This window comes from Gorilla gorilla, chromosome 2, assembly GCF_029281585.2.
Source record: "Gorilla gorilla gorilla isolate KB3781 chromosome 2, NHGRI_mGorGor1-v2.1_pri, whole genome shotgun sequence".
Taxonomy (NCBI): Eukaryota; Metazoa; Chordata; class Mammalia; order Primates; family Hominidae; genus Gorilla; species Gorilla gorilla.
The window spans coordinates 29,741,110-29,761,107 of NC_086017.1; the positions used below are offsets into that span (position 1 = coordinate 29,741,110).

At 39.0% G+C, this 19,998-nt stretch overlaps 1 protein-coding gene across 3 annotated transcripts in view; it reads right to left on the reverse strand.

Moving 5' to 3' along the window:
* EFHB (EF-hand domain family member B) overlaps positions 1-19,998 on the reverse strand; it is a 57,208-nt gene that overhangs the window by 21,738 nt on the left and 15,472 nt on the right. For all 3 annotated transcript variants that reach the window (XM_055383263.2, XM_004033712.5, XM_055383260.2), the window contains 5 exons: positions 19,578-19,640; positions 18,906-19,049; positions 17,307-17,487; positions 14,371-14,481; positions 4,717-4,846 (listed from right to left, as the gene is read on the reverse strand). In XM_055383263.2, coding sequence (XP_055239238.2) covers positions 4,717-4,846; positions 14,371-14,481; positions 17,307-17,487; positions 18,906-19,049; positions 19,578-19,640 — 629 coding nt within the window. The remainder of the gene's footprint in view (positions 1-4,716; positions 4,847-14,370; positions 14,482-17,306; positions 17,488-18,905; positions 19,050-19,577; positions 19,641-19,998) is intronic.

Sequence of the window (19,998 nt, forward strand, 5' to 3'; positions counted from 1 at the left end):
ATGAGCAATTTTATTTTGCCAGTTTTCTGTAAAATAATTTTGTTACTTCTACTGTTGTGATTAAATGAATAAAATTTCTTTTGAAACCTGTAAAATTACAACACTACTATTTAATAACATTAAAATTAATAAATTCTCTATTGTTTTGCTAAGACTAAAGACAATGAACATTACATTCTTAAAACTCCATTTGCTTTTCAAAGTATCTCCTGTACTATTGAACTACTGAGCTGAATAAATTTCTGGAGAAGAGTGACACTCTGTGGAGGAACAAAAGAAGAAACGTAAGTAATTCATCTCGTTTCTTCATTTCCTTCCCATTTGTTGGCAGGGGGAAGAATGTAGGTGGAGTCAGAATAAATCAATGCAGTTTAGGGCTATAACTTGAACAAACAGAGTTAACAATCTAAAAATCAGCTCCAGGCCAGGCGCAGCGGCTCACACCTGTAATCCCAGCACTTTGGGAGGCCGAAGCAGGTGGATCACCCTGAGGTCAGGAGTTCGAGACCAGCCTGGCCAACATGGCAAAACCCCGTCTCTACTAAAAATACAAAAATTAGCCAGGCCTGGTGGTGGGCACCTGTAATCCCAGCTACTTGGGAGGCTGAGGCAGGAGAATCGCTTGAACCCAGGAGGCAGAGGTTGCAGTGAGCCAAGATCACACCACTGCATTCCAGCCTGGGCAACAGAGTGAAACTCTGTCTCAAAAAAAAAAAAAAAATCAGCTCCAAGGTACGTAATTAGGAACATGCAGAGATGATAAGAAAAAGAACTGTAAGGCACAGAGCCAACTCTTTTTAGTCAAGAACTGCCTGGAGTATGCTTCTGCAACAATCAGGAAGTATCTGTGGGCAACCATGTATGTCAGAATATCAATAACTGCAACATCATTACACAACAATCGTGAGTTGCATTCACGAACCAACTCAGATAAAGCTCTTTGTGTGCCAGTGAATTCATTCATTCACACATGCGCACAAACACATGCACTCGCACATGCATGCCTACATCTGATGACTCAAACCAAAGTTTGATTTGACTTTGGTTTGATTATTCAAACCAAAGGTCACAAGCAAAATATAGATAGAGATCGTTTTTGTTTGTTTGTTTGTTTTTGTTTTTTAAGACAGAGTCTTGCTCTGTCACCCAGGCTGGAGTGCAATGGCGCCGTCTCAGCTCCTGAAACCTCCACCTCCGGGGTTCAAGCGATTCTCCTGCCTCAGCCTCCCAAGTAGCTGGGACTACAGGTGCGTGCCACCACACTCAGCTAATTTTTGTATTTTTAGTAGAGACAGGGCTTCACTATGTTGGCCAGGCTGGTCTTGAACTCCTGACCTGGTGATCTGCCTGCCTCAGCCTCCCAAAGTGCTGGGATTACAGGCATGAGCCACCATGCCCAGCCAATAGAGATCCTCTTTTACAGAGGAAATATATCCCATAAAAGTTGAGAGTAAACCAAATTTACATTAAATCGTGCATATAAAATTAGATGCCTCAAAATGTAAACTAACACTCTTGACTCCACGTTTGTAACAGAAATCAAACTGAATGAAGTAGTGAGCTCTTTTTAAACTGCAACCAAAAGAATAAAGAATTTCTCTACTGCTAGCAATAACATTCCAATTAAGTTTCAAAATACAAAAAGGGCTGGGCGCAGTGGCTCACGCCTGTAATCCCAGCACTTTGGGAGGCTGAGGCGGGCGGATCACCTGAGGTCATGAGTTCAAGACCAGCCTGACGATCATGGTGAAACCCCATCTCTACTAAAAATACAAAAATTAGCCAGGCATGGTGGCACGCACCTGTAATTCCTGCTACTCAGGAGGCTGAGGCATGAGAATTGCTTGAACCCAGAAGGCAAAGGTTGCAGTGAGCCGAGATCATGCCACTGCAATCCAGTCTGGGTGACAGAGGGAGACTCCATCTCAAAAAAAAAAAAAATACAAAATGTATGATCAAATAAAACACTGTTCCATAAACAGTGTCCTCTTGGGAGTAGAGACAAGTTGGAGGGAAGCATGCACTGCACACTGTTTGCCCTTATAAACTTTGTGTCTTTTTCTGTGGCAACACTAAATCACTGATATTTGCTCTGCTCTTAGGATGTTCTTGAGGACCACATTGTCGTTAATGTGTTTACCTCATATGTTTTACAAACTGATAGCAAGTTTATATTTCTAACCCATTGAAAATGGATAAACCATATTTGTCTCCTTTCAAGTATCAATTTATTTATTATATTTAATTATAAATAGCTGTAGTCCTTAAATATTTAAATAATATCTTCATACTTTACACATAGTTTAACCATTTTAATAAAAATAATTAAGAAATATTTATTATGTAAATGCTTCATCCATATCCTAAATAAAAACTATCTCATACAGGGTTACTATGATACTGTAAAAATTTATTTTATGTGTGTGTTTTACCATCCTTATTTTGAATAATTCGAGTATCAGAAACTCATGTAATAAAGGAGTGAGCCGGGCGCGGTGGCTCATGCCTGTAATCCCAGCACTTTGGGAGGCCGAGGCAGGCGGATCACGAGGTCAAGAGATCGAGACCATCCTGGCTAACACGGTGAAACCCCGTCTCTACTAAAAATACAAAAAATTAGCCGGGCGTGGTGGCAGGCGCCTGTAGTCCCAGCTACTCGGGAGGCTGAGGCAGGAGAATGGCGTGAACCTGGGAGGCGGAGCTTGCAGTGAGCCGAGATTGCGCCACTGCACTCCAGCCTGGGTGACAAAGCGAGACTCCGTCTCAAAAAAAAAATAAATAAATAAAAATAAAAAAAAATAAAAATAAAAATAAAAAAATAAAGGAGTGAAAGAGGAATGGAAATCATTTTTGAAGCCCATAAAGAGGTGATCAAGAATAAAGTGCCTATAGATCTGGTGCAGTGGTTAGGGCTGCCTCTAGAGCCAACACTGCCTGGGTTTCATTCTTACCCCTGATACGTCTGAGCTGCATGATCTTAGGCAAATGATTTAACCCCTCTGTACCTCAGCTTTTTCACCTGTAAAATGGGAAGAATAAAAGTTATAATACACCTATCCTGTGGAGTTCTTAGTAGAATTAAACTAATAATATATAAAGTGCTCAGAATTTTGCCTCTATAACTGAGAGCTGTTATTGTCACAGAGACAAAATAGGCAAGAGTGAGGCAGCTTGGATACCTGCAGTAATGCTAAGTTTGTGTGCATGTTGGGCCTACGGAAACCTAGAGGGCCATTGTCTCCTTTAAAGAGGGCAGAGGTCAGAACAAATCTACCCCTATCATTGACAAATATGAATTCGAGGCCCATGCATTAGTTTCATGTGGTTGCTATAAGAAATTACCAAAAACTGATGGTGTAAAAAAATGTATTCTCTCACAGTCCTAGAAGCCAGAAGTCTTAAATCAAAGTGTCAGTAAGGCCACATTTCCTCTAACAGCTCTAGGGGAGAATTCATTTCTTGCTTTTTTTGTTGTTTTCCCTAGAGATGGTGTCTTGCTATGTTGCCCAGGCTGGCCTCAAGCTCCTGGGCTCAAGCCATTCTCCCACCTCAGCCTCCCAAAGCACTGGGACTACAGGCATATGCCACCACACCCAGCCCATTCTTTCCTTCTTCCAAAGTCTGATGGCTGTTGGCATTACTTTGCATTCCTTGGTTATAGGCACATCACACCAATATCTATCTCCATCTTCACATACCTTCCCTTCTGCATGTCTTTTCCACTTGTGTATCAAATTTTCTTCTTCCCCTCTATGGATACTGATCATTGGATTTAACATCCGCTCAGATAATCCAGAATGATCTCTTCATCTCAAGATCCTTAATTACATCTACAAAGACCCTTTTTCCACACAAAGTAACATTCATAGGTTCTGGGCATCAGGACATAGACATATCTTTTTGTGGAGGGCAGGGCGGCACCAGTATTTACAACGTTCAAACCATGGTACCAGTATCCACAATCTTCTGATTTTTTTAAGCATAACAAGATATCTAGACTTTTATGAGCAATCTTCCAAAGTTTACGTGTTGGCTCGGATATAAAATATAACGCAGGAAATGAAAAACTAATGACCCAATTTTGTTTTCTAAGGAAGTAGTCTTTACAGAATGAAGACATAAAAAGGTCACAATTTGAAAAATTTGAGTGATGCTCAGGTGCCCAAATAACTATTCAACAAAGCTGAATAACAAATATCAGGTCAAGACAGGATGGTTATTCATGCCTTTATTCCCAGCTATTCAGAAGGCTGAGGTGGATAGCTTGAGTCCAGGAGTTCAAGGTTGCAGTGAGCTATGACGGCCCTACTATACTCCAGCCTGAGCAATAGAGCAAGATGCTGTCTCAATAAATAAATAAATAAATTTCAAGTCAATTACAATTGTCTTGGTAGAGTTTTGAAAGTCCATTATATTTAAGAAACACAAATAAAGTTGATCCCAGAGAGTTAAAACACGCATATATGTCTTTATGTTTGCTTGCAACTTTGGAATAAAGATAGAAAAAAAAAAAGTATCATTTTTACCTCTGTAGGAACTAGATAGGATGGGTGTCAGAAGTGAAATACATTACACTGTTTTTTCTATTTTTTTCTAATCATCTTGTTTGAACCATATCATTTTATTACCTCTTCAAAAAATAAAGTTTAAAAATCAACTTTTCTTTAAGTCCAAATGTCTAATACTTGTTCCTGGGCACAGTATAATTAAACTTACATTTGTAGTTCATGGAGCCAATATAGAGATTTTGCCATGGCTCGTCCATCATTAAAATGTGGTGTTGGTACTCCATACACACTACACCTACGGAAACTTGATGGGTTATACTTTCGGTTCTTTGCCTCTCCTGTGGAAAAAGAAAGGAAGACTTATGACTTAAGCAACACGAATAACCTTATTGTGCACGATGCACACTATGTTCTCATTGACACTGAAAATGAGAATGGAACAAAAAATGAAATTGTAACAGTGCAGAAACTGCACAGATTTAGCTACAGATGACAGAAGCATTCCCCCATGTGAGCTGGGAGACTGATGGGATGCTACACACAACAATACCTTGTGTTAATATTTGAAAAGCCATATGTAAAAAACTCCAAAGACTCCATCAAAAAACCGTTAGAACTAATGAATTTGGCTGGGCACAGTAGCTCATGCCTGTAATCCCAGCACTTTGTGAGGCCGAGACTGGTGGATCACTTGAGACCAGGAGTTCGAGACCAGTCTGGCCAACATGGTGAAACCGTGTCTTCTCTAAAAATTCAAAAATTAGCTGGTCGTGATGGCATGCACCTGTAATCCCAGCTACTTCGGAGGCTGAGGCACGAGAATCGCTTGAACCCAGGAGGCGGAGGTTGTGGTAAGCCGAGATCGTGCCACTGCACTCCAGCCTGGGCAACAGAGTGAGGCTCTTTCTCAAAAAACAAAAGAACTAATAAATGAATTAAGTAAAGTCAAAGAATACAAAATCAACACATAAAAATCCATGGCATTTCTATAAAAAATAACAACCTAGACAAAAAAGAAATCAAGAAAATAATTCAATTTATGATAGCATAAAAAAATACTTAGGAATAAACTTAACCAAGGGGGTAAAAGACCTGTACACTGAAAACTATAAAACAATGATGAAAGAAATTGAAGAGGACACAAATAAAATGAAGATATTCATTCCATGTTCATTGATCAGAATAATTAATTTTCTTAAAATGTTCACACTACCCAAAGCAAAATGCAGATTCAATGTGATCCCTATCAAAATTCCAATAGCATTCTTCACAGAAATAGAAAAAAAAATCTTAAAAATTTATATAGAACCACAAAAGGCTCTCAATAGCCAAAGTAATTATTAGGAAAAAGAAAAAAGTTAGAGGCATCACACATCCTAAATTTAAATTATATTACAGAGCTGTAGTAATTAGAACAGTATGGTACTGGCATAAAAACAGACATACAGGCTAGTGGAACAGAATGGAGAGCCCAGAAATAAATCCAAACATACACAATGCACTAATTTTCAACAAGGGCAGCAAGAAGAAACAAGGACGCAAGGATAGTCTCTTCAATAAATGGTCCTGGGAAACCTGATTTCCACATGCAACACCATACACAAAAATCAACTAAAAATAGATTAAAAAAAAAAACCTAAACGTTAAGACCTGAAACCATAAAACTCATAGAAGAGAAAATAGAGGAAAAACTTATTGACATTGGCCTTGGCAATGATGTCTTAGATACAAAAGCTCAGACTACAAAAGCAAAAATAAATAAATGAGACTACATCAAATTAAAAACCTTCTACATAGCAAAGGAAACAATCACCAAAATGAAAAGGCAACCTATAAGTTGGGAAAAAAATATTTGCAAACTATGTATCTGATAGAGGGTTAATATTCAAAATTTATAGAAAATATGTAGCTCAATTCTTAAAATGAGTGAAGAACTTTAATATTTAGAAAGTAAGTAAGGACATTGTATGGGAAAAAGAGATATCAATGATGAAAAACTGCAGGGTCTCCACCATTGTTATGGAAATCCTGAAGATCAAGGGAGGTATGGCAATGATTTAGGTCTCTGGCAGCACTTTCCACTATGCTAAGATTTGAGAGGTTTGGTGTTTTGCACTTGTTCTCACTGAGATTTGGTGCGATCATCAGAACATTGCGACCCTCATATTTCATTTACCTCATATTAGAAACATTCAAAGGGTGATTGAGAGCTGAGAAACCAACAGAGGAGTCTTTTTATTTAAAACTGAATACTGTGCTTTTTTCTTTTCAAGTCTTGATGTGGTGTTAGTTTTCTATTTCGAGATAAGAAAGTAGGACTGAAACTAGAGAACAACCAAGAGGGTAAGAAATGTTGGAGTAAAGATATTCAGCCTCACTAGTAACTCAAATAATGTAAATAAAAACAGTAAATGTCTTGTTATTGAAGTAACAAGAAATTATAACTGTCTCTTAGTTAAGCAAAAATAAAGAAGATTGGCTGAGCTCATTATTGGGAAGGGTGTGGAGAAATGGATATTCTCATACTCTGGGTCTAAGGGCAAATTGGGCAGTAATTTGAGCTGACAGTTTGGCTCTAAGAGTAAAAATTTCTCAGAAATCCAGGAATGTAACTTAAGGAAATAGCCAATCACATTTACAAAGGTATATAAACAATATGTTTTTGTAATAGTGAAAATATAATGTAGATACTGACATGAAAAGACATTCCAAAATATTTCATAAGACAAAAAAAGCAAAAGGAAAAATGTATATACGATGTGGAACAAAATGAACATACATACTGATATATATAAAAGTGCAAAGAAAAACATCTATGAACATATCATCGGCTGGGCGCAGTGGCTCACGCCTGTAATCCTAGCACTTTAAGAGGCTGAGGCAGATGGATCGCCTGAGATCAGAAGTTCGAGACCAGCCTGACCAACACGGTGAAACCCCGTCTCTACTAAAAATACAGAAATTAGCCAGGCATGGTGGCGGGCGCCTGTAATCCCAGCTACTTGGGAGGCTGAGGCAGGAGAATTGCTTGAACCCAGGAGGCGGAGGTTGCAGTGAGCCGAAATCAGGCCACTTCACTCCAGCCTGGACGAAAGAGCAAAACTCCATCTCAAAAAAAGAAAGAGAGAAAGAGAGAAAGAGAGAGAGAAAGAGAGAAAGAGAGAGAGAGAGAGAAAGAGAGAGAGAGAAAGAAAGAAAGAAAGAAAGAAAGAAAGAAAGAAAGAAAGAAAGAAAGTTCTGTGTGAGATAGAGAATTGTGGGAATTTTTTGTATATTGTATATTTCTGTATAGCTTTCATTTTATAAAATTATCTATCACTTTAGTAATGATTAAAATTAAGTTATTTTGAAGTATTAAGTGTATTTTAAATGTTGTAGGTCCATATTTATTGCTATCTACATATTATTTAAGTAAAAAATTTAAAATATATAGAGCAGGCTCCCTAAAAGCATGGAGAGTATTATCCCATTTATTTAATGATTAATGATTTAATGGCTGAATGGATGGGGGTTAGAAAAAATGTTCAGAGAGAGGAAGTGGAGCAAGACGGCAGAATAGAAAGCTCCACTGATCATGTCCCAGTCCCGTGTCCCAGACCCACACCCGCCCCCCACCCCCCACAAGGACCAAGTTGACAACTATCTACACAGGTATGAGTGCCCATCTCAAAAATCAGGTGGGCAACTCATAGTACCTGATTTTAACTTCATAGCACTGAAAAAAAAAAAGGCACTCAAGAGATAGAAAAAATAGTTTTGAATCACAGACACCACCCCTCCCCAACCCCGGCAGCAGCAGAGTGATGGGGAGAGCTTCTCCTGGCACCAGGGCAGGGAGAACACAGCAATTGTGAGGTATCAAACTCAGTGCTTTCCTGTTAGAGCAGAATGGAAAACTGAACGAAACTCAGCTGATGCCTGTCCCCAGAGGCAGCATTTAAATCAGCCCCACCAGAAAAGGAATTGCCAATCCCAGTAGTCCAAACTTGAGTGCCTGCAAACCTCGCCACCAAGGGCTACAGCACTCTGTGTCTCCAAGTAAACTTGAAAGGCAGTCTAGGCCATAAGGACTGGAACTCTTAGGCGACTCCCAGAGCAGAACCAGGCCCAGAGACAGTGGACTGGGGGTGGGGTGGGTGGCGAGATACATGTCATACTGGGACACCAGCTGGGGCAGCCAAGGGAATGCTGGCATCACCCCTCCCTTAACCCCAGGCTGCACAGCTCCGCTCATGGCTCCAAAAGGGACCCCTTCCTTCCGCTTGAGGAGAGGAGAGGGAAGAGCAGGGAAGACTTCACCTTGCATCTAGGACACCACCTCAGCCACAGCAAGATAGGGCACTGTGGGACTCAGGAGGCTGCCATTCCAGGCCCTGGTTTGCAGATGACATTTCTAGACACATCCGGGGCCAAAAGGATGTGTCTTTCCTTCACTGCCTTGAAGGAAAGAACCCAATCCTGGCAGCATTCATCACCTGCTAACTGAAGAGCTCTTGGGCCCTGAATAACCAGCTGCAGTTATTCAGGGCCCAGGTAGTATATCAAGGGCCTTGGGTAAGCCTCTGAGACTTCCTGGATTCAGAAGAGACTTAGCACATTACCAGCTGTGGTAGCTACAGAGCAAAACTCCTTCTGCTTGAGAAAAGTAGAGGGAAAAGTAAGGGGAACTTTGTCCTACACCTTGGGTACCAGCATGGCCACAGCGGAGCAGAGCACCAAGCGGTTCCCGATTCCAGGACTTGGCTCTTGAATAGCATTTCTAGACCTGCTCTGGGCCATAGAGGAACCCACTTCCCTGAAGGGTAAGTCCCAGGCCATTAACTTCAAGCTGACTTAAGAGACCTTGGGCCTTAAGAGAACATTGGTGGTAGTCTGGCAGTATTCCTCATGGCCTGAGGTGGCGGTGGCTACCCAGTGAGGTTCCTCTGTCTTTGGAAGGGGGAGGGAAGAGTGGGAAAGACTGTATCTTGTGGTTTGAGTGCCAGCTCAGCTGCAATACAGTAGAATACCTGGTAGACGTCTAAAGTTTTTGACTCTAGTCCTTGACTCCCAGACAGTACTTCTGTACCCACCCAGGGCCTGGGGGACCTCACCACCCTGAAGGGAAGGACACAGGCCTGGCTGGCTTTACCACCTGTTAATTGTAGAGCCCCAGGACCTTGAGTGAACATAGGCTGCAGCCAGAGGTTGAGTACAGCAGGACTTGGGTGAGACCAAATGCTACACTAGCTTCAAGTCTGATCCAATACAGTGAGCAGTGGTGGCCACAGGGGTACTTGTGTCACTCCACCCCCAGCTTTAGGTGGCTCAGAACAGAGAGAAAGACTGTATGTTTAGGAGAAAGTAAAGGAAAAGAACATGAGCCTCTGCCTTGTAACCCAGGGAATTCTCCCAGATCTTGTCCAAGTCCATCAAGGCAGTACCTCTACAAGTTTGCAAAAACCAGTGTTACTGGGCTTGGGGTGCCCCCTAAAGCAGATACAGCTTAGATCACAACACACAAGTCCTTTCAAATATCTGGAAAGCATTTCCAAGATGAATGGGTACAAATAAGCACAGACAGTGAGGACTACAATAAATACTTAACTGTTCAATGCCAGATACCAAGGAACATCTACAAGCATCAACACCATCTAGGAAAATATGACCTCACTAAATAAACTAAATAAGACACCAGGGAACAATCATGGAGCAAGAGAGCTATATGTCCTTTCAGATAGAGAATTCAAAATAGCTGTGTTGAGGAAACTCAAATAAATTTAAGATAACACAGAGAAGGAATTCAAAATTCTATCAGGTAAATTTAAGAAAGAGACTGAAATAATTAAAAAGAATCAAGCAAAGGCCAGGCGTGGTAGTTCACACCTGTAATCTGAGCACTTTGGGAGGCCGAGGTCGGTAGATCACTTAAGGCCAGGAGTTCAAGACAAGCCTGGCCAACATGGTGAAACCCCATCTCTACTAAAAATATAAAAATTAGCCAGGCGTGATAGTGCCTGTAATCCCTGCTACTGAGGAGGCTGAGACAGGAGAATCACTTGAAACCGGGAGGCACAGGTTGCAGTGAGCCAAGAGCACACCACTGGACTCCAGCCTGGGCAACAGAGTGAGACTCCGTTTCAAAAAACAAAAACAAAACAACAACAACAAACAAAAACAAAAAGAATCAAGCAGAAATTCTGGAACTGAAAAATTCAATTGACAAACTGAAAAGTACATCAGTCTCTCAACAGCAGAATTGATCAAGCAGAAGAAAGAGTTAATGAGCTTGCAGAGAGGCTATTTGAAAATACAATCAGAGAAGACAAAAGAAAAAAAAATTTAAAGAATGAAGTACAACTAAAAGATACAGAAAAATAGTCTAAAAAGGGCAAATCTAAGAGTTATTGGCCTTGCCAAGCATGGTGGCTCACATTTGTAATCCCAGTACTTTGGGAGGCCAAGGTGCAAAGATCACTTGAGCTCAGGAATTCGAGACTAGCCTGAGCAACATAGTGAGACTAAATTTATTATTATTTTTTATTTTTTAATTTTATTTTTAAAGTTATTGCCCCTAAGGAGAAAATAGAGAAAGAGATAGGAGTAGAAAGTTTATTCAAAGGGATAACAGAGAACTTCCCAAACCTAGAGAAAGATATCAATATCCAAGTACAAGAAGGTTATAGAACACCAAGAAGATTTAACCCAAAGAAGACTACCTCAAGACATTGAATAATCAAACTCCCAAAGGTCAAGGATGAAGAAAGGAATCTAAAAGCAGTGAGAGAAAAGAAACAACATACAATGGAGCTTCAATAAATCTGGCAGTAGACTTTTCAGTGGAAACTTTACAGTCCAGGAGAGAGTGCCATGACATATTTAAAGTGCTGAAGAGAAGAAACTTTTATTTTAGAATAGTATATCTTATCTGCTGAAAATATCCTTCACACATGATGAAGAAATAAAGACTCTCACAGGCCAAAAAAAAAGCAGAGGGATTTCATAAATACCAGACCTGTCCTACAAGAAATGCTTAAGGGAGTACTTCAATTTCAATCAGAAAGAAAAATAATAATAATAAGCAATGAATAATCACCTGAAGGTGCAAAACTCACTGATAATAGTAAGCACACAGAAACACACAGAGTAGTATAACACCATAACTGTGGTATCCAAACTACTCTTATCCCGAGTAGATAGACTAAACAATGAACCAATCAAAAATAGTAACTACAACAACTTTTCAAGACATAGAGATTATAATAAGATATAAATAGAAACAATAGGGTTAAAAAGTTAAGGGGAGAAAGTTAAGGCATAGAGTTTTATTTTATTTTTCTTTGTTGTTTGTTTATGCAAATAGTGTTAAGTTGTTATCAGGTTAAAATAATGGGTTTAAGATAATATTTGCAAGTCTCATGGGATTTATCTCTGGGACCCAAGTATTTTTAAGCATACGCAAATCAATCAATGGGATATATCATATCAACAGAATGAAGAGTAAAAAACCATATGATCATTTCAATTGATGCTGAAAAAGCATCTGATAAAATTCAACATCCCTTCAACATTAGCAGTGGCTAATGCCTGTAATAATAATAGTAGCAATTCAACATTAGCAGTGGCTAATGCCTGTAATAATAAAAACCCTCAACACACTGGATATAGAAGGAACACACCTCAACATAATAAAAGCCGTATACAACAGAACCCCAGCTAGTGTGATACTGAATGGGGAAAGACTGAAAGTTCTTCCTTCATACTGGAAGTCCAAGCTAGAGCAACCAGACAAGAGAAAGATATGAAGGGCATGCAAACTGGAAAGAAAGAGGCCAAATTACCCTTATTTGCAGATGATATGATTTTATATTTAGAAAAACCTAAAGACTCCATAAGAAAACTATTAGAACTGATAAATTCAGTAAAGTTACAAGATACAAAATAAACATACAAAAATCAGTAGCATTTCTATATACCAACAGTGAATGATGTGAAAAAGAAATTTAAAAAGTAATCCCATGTATTAAACACAATAGCCACACATAAAATTAAATATCTAGGAATTAACTTAATCAAAGATTTCTATAATGAAAACTATAAAACACTGATGAAAGAAATTGAGCAGGACACCAAAAAATCAAAAACTATTTTATGTTCATGGATTGGAAGAATCAATATTGTTAAAATGTCCATACTACCAAAAGCAATCTACAGATTCAATGCAATCCCTACCAAATTACCAATGACATTCTTCACAGAAATATTTTAAAAAACCCTAAAGTGTATATGAAACCATAAAATATCCAGAATAGCCAAAGTAAAAAGATCAAAACTAGAGTAATCACATTACTTGACTTCAAATTATACTACAGAGCTATAGTAACCAAAACAGCATGGTACTAGGAGAAAAACAGACACATAGACCAACGGAACAGAATAAAGAATCCAAACAAATCCACACACCTGGAGTGAACTCATTTTTGGCAAAGGTGCCAAGAACATACACTGAGGAAAAGAGTGTCTCTTCAATAAATGGTGCTGGGAAAACTGGATATTCATCTGCCCAGGCCTAGAGTGCAGTAGTGCAATCGTGGCTCACTGCAACCTGGAATTACTGGGCTCAAACAATCCTCCCATCTCAGCCTCCCAAGTAGCTGGAACTACAGACACGCACCACCATGCCTGACTGATTTTTTAATTTATTTTTTGTAGATAGAGATTCTCACTATGTTGCCCAGGCTGGTCTCAAACTCCTGGGCTCAAACAATCCGGCGCTGAGATTACAAGCGTGAGCCACCACACCCAGACCAAAGTTCTTTTAAAACAATTAAAGAGCATTGGATTAGACTGTGCAATAGACATGAAACTTTTTCAAACGTGAATAAAATATTTTCACAAGACTGAGTTTATAAACCATGCACAATACATAGGGCTTTCTCAGGACATGTATCAGTCTACTTCTCAATCCTTTATTATGTCAAGACTTTACTTAGCATCAACATACTGGCAATTGAGTTTTATTTTATAGCACTATAAACATCTAATGCCTTTTTAGTTGTGCTATGGAATAATTCTAGTAATATGCTACTAGACATGAAACTTTAAGACAAGATTGCTAATAATAATAATAATAATAGCTAATAATTATCAGCACTTAACTCTGTTCCAGGTGCTATGTTAAGCATCTGACATCTACTCAATCCTCACTATATTACTATACCCATTTAAGAGATAAGAATATATAATGATCAAATAAGTAAATTGCCCAAATTTTAAAAGATAGTAAATGGATGAGCTAGGATTTGAACCTGATCTGATTCAAAAATTTGTGAACTTGACCATCACCCAATATTCTTAATATAAAATTAAGCATTTAGAATAAGTCTTGAGCTGAGTGCAGTGGTGCATGCCCGTAATCCCAGCACTTTGGGAGGCCAAGGTGGGAGGATCGCTTGAGCTCAGGAGTTTGAGACCAGCCTGGACAACATAGGAAGACCTCATCTCTATTTAAAAACTCAAAAAATTAGCCAGGCGTGGTGGTGCACACCTGTAGTCTCAGCTGTTCAGGAGGCTAAGGTGGAAGGATTGCTTGAGCCTAGGAGGTGGAGACTGCAATGAGCCATGATCATACCACTGCACTCCAACATGGGCAACAGAGACCCCTGTCTAAAAAAAAAAATTTAAATAAAAATTTTTTAAAAACTGTAAGTATATGCAGTACAGGTTTTCCCAGCTATCATGGTTTATGACCTTATGAATAATATTGTATTAGTTACCTATTACATGGCAGGCATTTAACTTTATGTACTAATTTCCTTTATTCCTCTTCACAAATCCGAGAGTCCCATATCCTCAGGCCCATTTTGCATCAGAGGACACTTACCTGCATAATAATCATTGTGAGAAACAACATACAAATCATGTCCTTCATTTCCTTCTTGAAATACTTCTTCATAGGATTTTGGTGGATTCACCACATCTTTAGCAGAGTATTCTGAAGGAAGAATTAATAAAATCAGTTCCAAGTCACTTTTTAACCTATTTATAATACGTTTATATTGACTAGAACAAATGAGAAATTAGGTATGCTGGATGCAAGGCTACATAGACATCCCGAGAGATCACAAAGCCAACATAAATGATTTATCAAGAAAGGGAAGCCCACTTGACCTGGCTCATCCCCTAGAAGTCAGAGCATATTAGAACTCTATTATCACTGGCTGGGAGCAGTGGCTCACGTGTGTAATCTCAGCACTTTGGGAGGCCAAGGAGGGTGGATCACCTGAAGTCAGGAGTCCGAGATCAGCCTGGCCAACATGGTGAAACCCCATTTCTACTAAAAAAAAAAAAAAAAAAAAAAAAAATCCAGCCTGGACAACATGGTGAAACGCCATCTCTACTAAAAATACAAAAATTAGCCAGGTGTGGTAGCACGTGCCTGTGGTCCCAGCTACTTTACTCAGGAGGCTGAGGCAGAAGAATCACTTGAATCCGGGAGGTGGAGGTTGCAGTGAGCCGAGATGGCACCACTGTACTCCAGCCTGGGCGACAGAGCGAAACTTTCATCTCAAAAAAAAACTATATTATCAGTTAACTGTTTAGTTGTGGTAAGCCATACTCCAAGCACAGTTAAATTCCTGATCCTGAGAATCTCTGTACAATTTTTATTTTAGTTTGCTGCAGACTTCTCAAGATGATCTAAACAAATCTGAACCACAAATTAGAACCCCTAATGCCCTGTGGGGTAGCCATGGTGTAAATTTTGGCAGTTTTAGATGGAAGCATACATCCTGTGTCTGTTTTGATCTGAATCTGTATTCCCAGGCTGGGCTCAGTGGCTCAGGTCTGTAATCCCAGCACTTTGGGAGGCTGAGGTGGGTGGATCATCTGGGGTCGGGAGTTCAAGACAAGCCTGAGCAACATGGTGAAACCCTGTCTCTACTAAAAATACAAAAATTAGACAGGCGTGGTGGCACACGCCTGTAATCCCAGCTACTCGGGGGGCTGAGGCAGGAGAATCGCTTGAACCTGGGAGGCAGAGGTTGCAGGGAGCCGAGATCATGACACTGCACTCCAGCCTGGGCAACAGAGTGAGACTCCGTCTCAAAAAAAAATTAATTAATTAATTAATTAATTTAAAAAATGAATCTGTATCCTCAATGTAGCCAGAGGTACCAGGGAAATCACTGGAATAAGGGAGAAATTCTTCTACTGGTCCTAAATCTGGAAAAGATGTTTGTTTAATAGCTGCATTCCCATGACTAGTGGTACCCAGTTTTGTGTACAGTGAATAATTTTGTTTTTACTGTTTTAGATAATAATTTGTAAATGTAACTCCATTTACAATTTCACTCTTCCCTTTCGACCTAACAACATAGATTAAGAAATTTCCTGTCTTTTGGCCTTTCTGCTAAGAATTGAGTTATATAAACGAATAGTTAAGAATACCAGAAGATGATTCCAATCAAAATAATCCTGTAAAGCAGAACTTCTTTTTGATATATGAACATTACACTTAATAATACACATATATACATGTTTTGAAACATTGTTTCTTTTATATATTTAAATGAGGCACACTTAGAGAATACTTTCCACATTAAATAAACTAATCCTAAAATAATGCCATGTCTAACAGTTCATATACATCGGATTTCTTAAACCTATCGAAAAGAAGAGGCGGGGAATAGTCACTCACACCTGTAATCCCAGCAGTCTGGGAGGCCAAGGTGGGAGAATCATTTGAGTCCAGGAGCTTGAGGCCAGCCTGGAAACATGGTGAGACCCCAGCCTCTATATAAATATAAATATATATAGTTTATAAATATAAATATATATGTTTCATATATATAGAAACATAAAAAGGAAAGGATATTTAATCTACTCTAAAATACATTTTTCATGTGTCATATTTTTAAAAACTTCAGATATGATGCAATAAGGTACAACTCCAGATTTTACATTCCAAAGTATAATCTATCTTCAGAGTAGATGTCACTACCTTAAGGAAAATAATCAAATGAGCCTTTCGGTGAACAAAGCTAAGGTTCCTGGAAGAGAGCCTCAATGGGTATGGAAAGACAAAGAGAGAATTTCTCCACAAAATAAAGAAAGATGGAATTTGAGATCTCCTGTGGTAAGACTCCTAGAGGGAGGGGATAACCTGAAAAAGAGTAGAGGAGAGAAATCTGAGAAAGGTGTAAAGAAAGGCACCCAACAACATGGCAGGAACCTGGGTCTTCAGAAGGAAGAATGGACTGTGATCAACTCTAATGAGTTATTTGTTGAATGATGGTACTCTACTCCCTCTCAAAATCAGAGTGGAAGTCAGCTATGCACTCTGCTCTGTATTTGGTTAGTATGCAGGTAGACCTCACGGATCTGCATGAATGGAGTGCGGTATACAGCATTTACCATACTTATCTGTGCCATGAACTCTGTTGCATAAAGAGTTCAGAGTCATGAACACATGTGAAGCACTGATGGAAATAAAACACACAAATGGATGTCCAAGGCAAAGGGATTGTAGTTCTCTAGCTAGCCCCAGAGCCAATTTTTGTTGAGTTCTTTCCTGTCTTTACACCATGCCTACTATGCTCACTGTATCTGGACTCCAATACCTGAATTTTTCCTGCCTCTGCATACATACACATCAAGGATTTTGGTTCTGAGAGTAACTTTCTTGCAACAATCCCATCTTTCCTTCTTGAGTCATCGTTTACACCATCACCAAACATCATACAAATAAGATATTTAATCAAATTTTCCAAAGAGACTTATTTTACCAGCCCCTTCCCACCCCTTATTTTTTTTTACTACCTCTGATGACTGCTGTCCCAAATGTCGTATTGATTGTGTCCATGCCTTTTGGTAATCCTGGTGCTTGATCATGAGATTTTCCTAATGGTGCTCGTCGATTGCTAAGATATATAGATTCTTTTTTATCTTTAATTTTCTGTTGAAATGTGGTAATAGGCTGTGGGTTTATCAATGTGTTTGCCTAAAGAAATCATACAATGCACAAATATATCAACAAAAAAAAGTATAAATCTGAAAACAGAAACCCTAATCAATAGCTGGGGAGAGGAGACTGTACAATTGTGGGAAAACATTTCATTATCATTATTGGCTTTGCTCACCTTCAAATGAACTGTCAGAATTGGCTATGAAGTTTAAACACACCTACAAGAACTTTCTAATGAGTTAAAAGGTTTCAGTGATACTAAAAGGTTTACGATGATAGCTTCCAGGTTACTTGACTCAAATATTTAAGAAAAGTGGTGCCAGGTATAGTGGCTCATGCCTGTAATCACAGCACTTTGGGAGGCTGAGGCGGGCAGATCACCTGAGGTCTGGAGTTTGAGACCAGCCTGGCCAACATGGTGAAACCCCATAATTACTAAAAAAAAAAAAAAATTAGCCGGGTGTGCTGGCACACGCCTGTAGTCCCAGCTACTCAGGAGTCTGAGGCAGGAGAATGGCTTGAGCCCAGGAAGTGGAGGTTATAGTGAGCCAAGATCACACCACTGCACTCCAGCCTGGGCGACAGAGTGAGACTCAGTCTCAAAAAAAAGAAAAAGAAAAAAAGAAAAGTGAAAATGAAAAGCACAAGAACCACTTGACTTCCAAAAGTTCTCTTCAGATATAGAGATCAGGTCTTCTGAATCTAGACTGTCCATTCAATCAATAGCAGATAACCAACATTTTGACTCCACCTCTACTCAATGTCCATATAAGTATTCTATAGTGCCTCTAGGCAAGTCACCAAGACAGTCTTTTTTTTTTTTTTTTTTTTTTTTGAGATGGAGTTTCGGTCTGTTGCCCAGGCTGGATTGCAGTGGCATGATCTCAGCTCACCGCAATCTTCACCCCTCGGGTTCAAGCGATTCTCCTGCCTCAGCCTCCCGAGTAGCTGGGATTACAGGCGCCTGCTACCATGCCCCAGCTGCTTTTTTTTTTTTTTTTTACTTTTAGTAGAGACAGGATTTCGCCATGTTGGCCAGGCTGGTCTCAAACTCCTGATCTTAGCGGATCCTCCTGCCTCGGCCTCCCAAAGTGCTGGGATTACAGGCATGAGCCACCATGCCCTGCCAAAACAGTCTTCTTTATTGTCTAACACAGCCTGACAGCATTTCTCTTTATTGTGAGAAAATGGAATGCAACTAGGCTTTTATCATTTGAGAGGACAATAGATAGTTTGTGGCTTAAACTATTAATTTCTTCACACTGTCTTGGCTGCTGCTGCTTGGCTTTTTTTTACTGCTCAAGATAAATGCTTTTGGAAGACAGATCGAGAAAAGGCTAGTAAAAATATGGGTGGGAAGGAGATTGGAACTGATGAATTTCACTAATACCTGATTTGTGCATTTTCACCTTGGTAAATTAATAATGTACAAGGAAAAAAAGAAAATAACTTACCGGTATTGAAATTTTAGATCTAATTCCATGTGTCAAATAAGGTGCAATCTGGGGATCATTTGCTCTTCCGTAAAATACTCTTTCTACTCCAGCAGGTGGATATCTGAAGTTGAAATACTTTTTTGCCTCAGGTGGAGTAATTAGCTACAAAGAGTGAGGCAAGAAAATAGTATTAAGTACAGTTTCTAAAAATATTAACAGGACTGATCTATACCAATCAACCAACAACCTTAAGTGTATGTATGTAGTAAATGCATTTGGAACTACAGCCCCAAATAACAAACATCCCCCTAAAATGTATTTATTTATTAATGAAAGTAAACAACATTTTTTTCCATGACACAGATCCTGAGAACATGTGTCCTAAACAACATATTTTAAATGTTGTATTTAGAAAACAACCAGGAAGTATCCAGGTTACAAAGCATACTGTTATTCCCACTGAAATAAATTGAATCCCCTGTAATTGAATCCCTGTAGAGCTAGAAATTGTAAGCCTGGGATTTTCACTTTCTTGGACAAAATCAATAGAAGGCCTCAAAATACAGCAAAGAATCCAAATTGACCACATTAAGTTTATACCACTTTCATAAGGAACGTTGAATTGCCTATTCCTTAATGTTCACATAGAAGGTAAAAATAGAAATATAAAGGTATATTGAAAGTGCTCACCCTGGGAAGTTTTTCAGTCAAGCAGGTTGCAACTCTGTAACCAACTGGAATAACTTTTCCTGCCTTTGGGGCAAAAAAATGGGTTGATCATTGTCAGGGTGGAAGAGGAGCATTTTGAAGAATGAAATTTATTTCAAACTTGTCCTATGCCTCTGAGGCTACAAAGTTACTTTTGACTAACATAAAAAAGGAAGAACAAATAGTAAATGTAAAGCAATCTTCATACGTAACAAACATTAAATGCTATGTATATATTATAAACATTTATAAAATTGTAAGCATATATTTTTACAGCACTAACATTGTTAGTGATTCATCCAGTTACAGGAATTCTGTGACATGTTGAGGAATTCAACCTTCAGAACAAACTTCTCATAGATCACTGGTTAATTATTCATTGTTCTATATAACAGTGAAATAG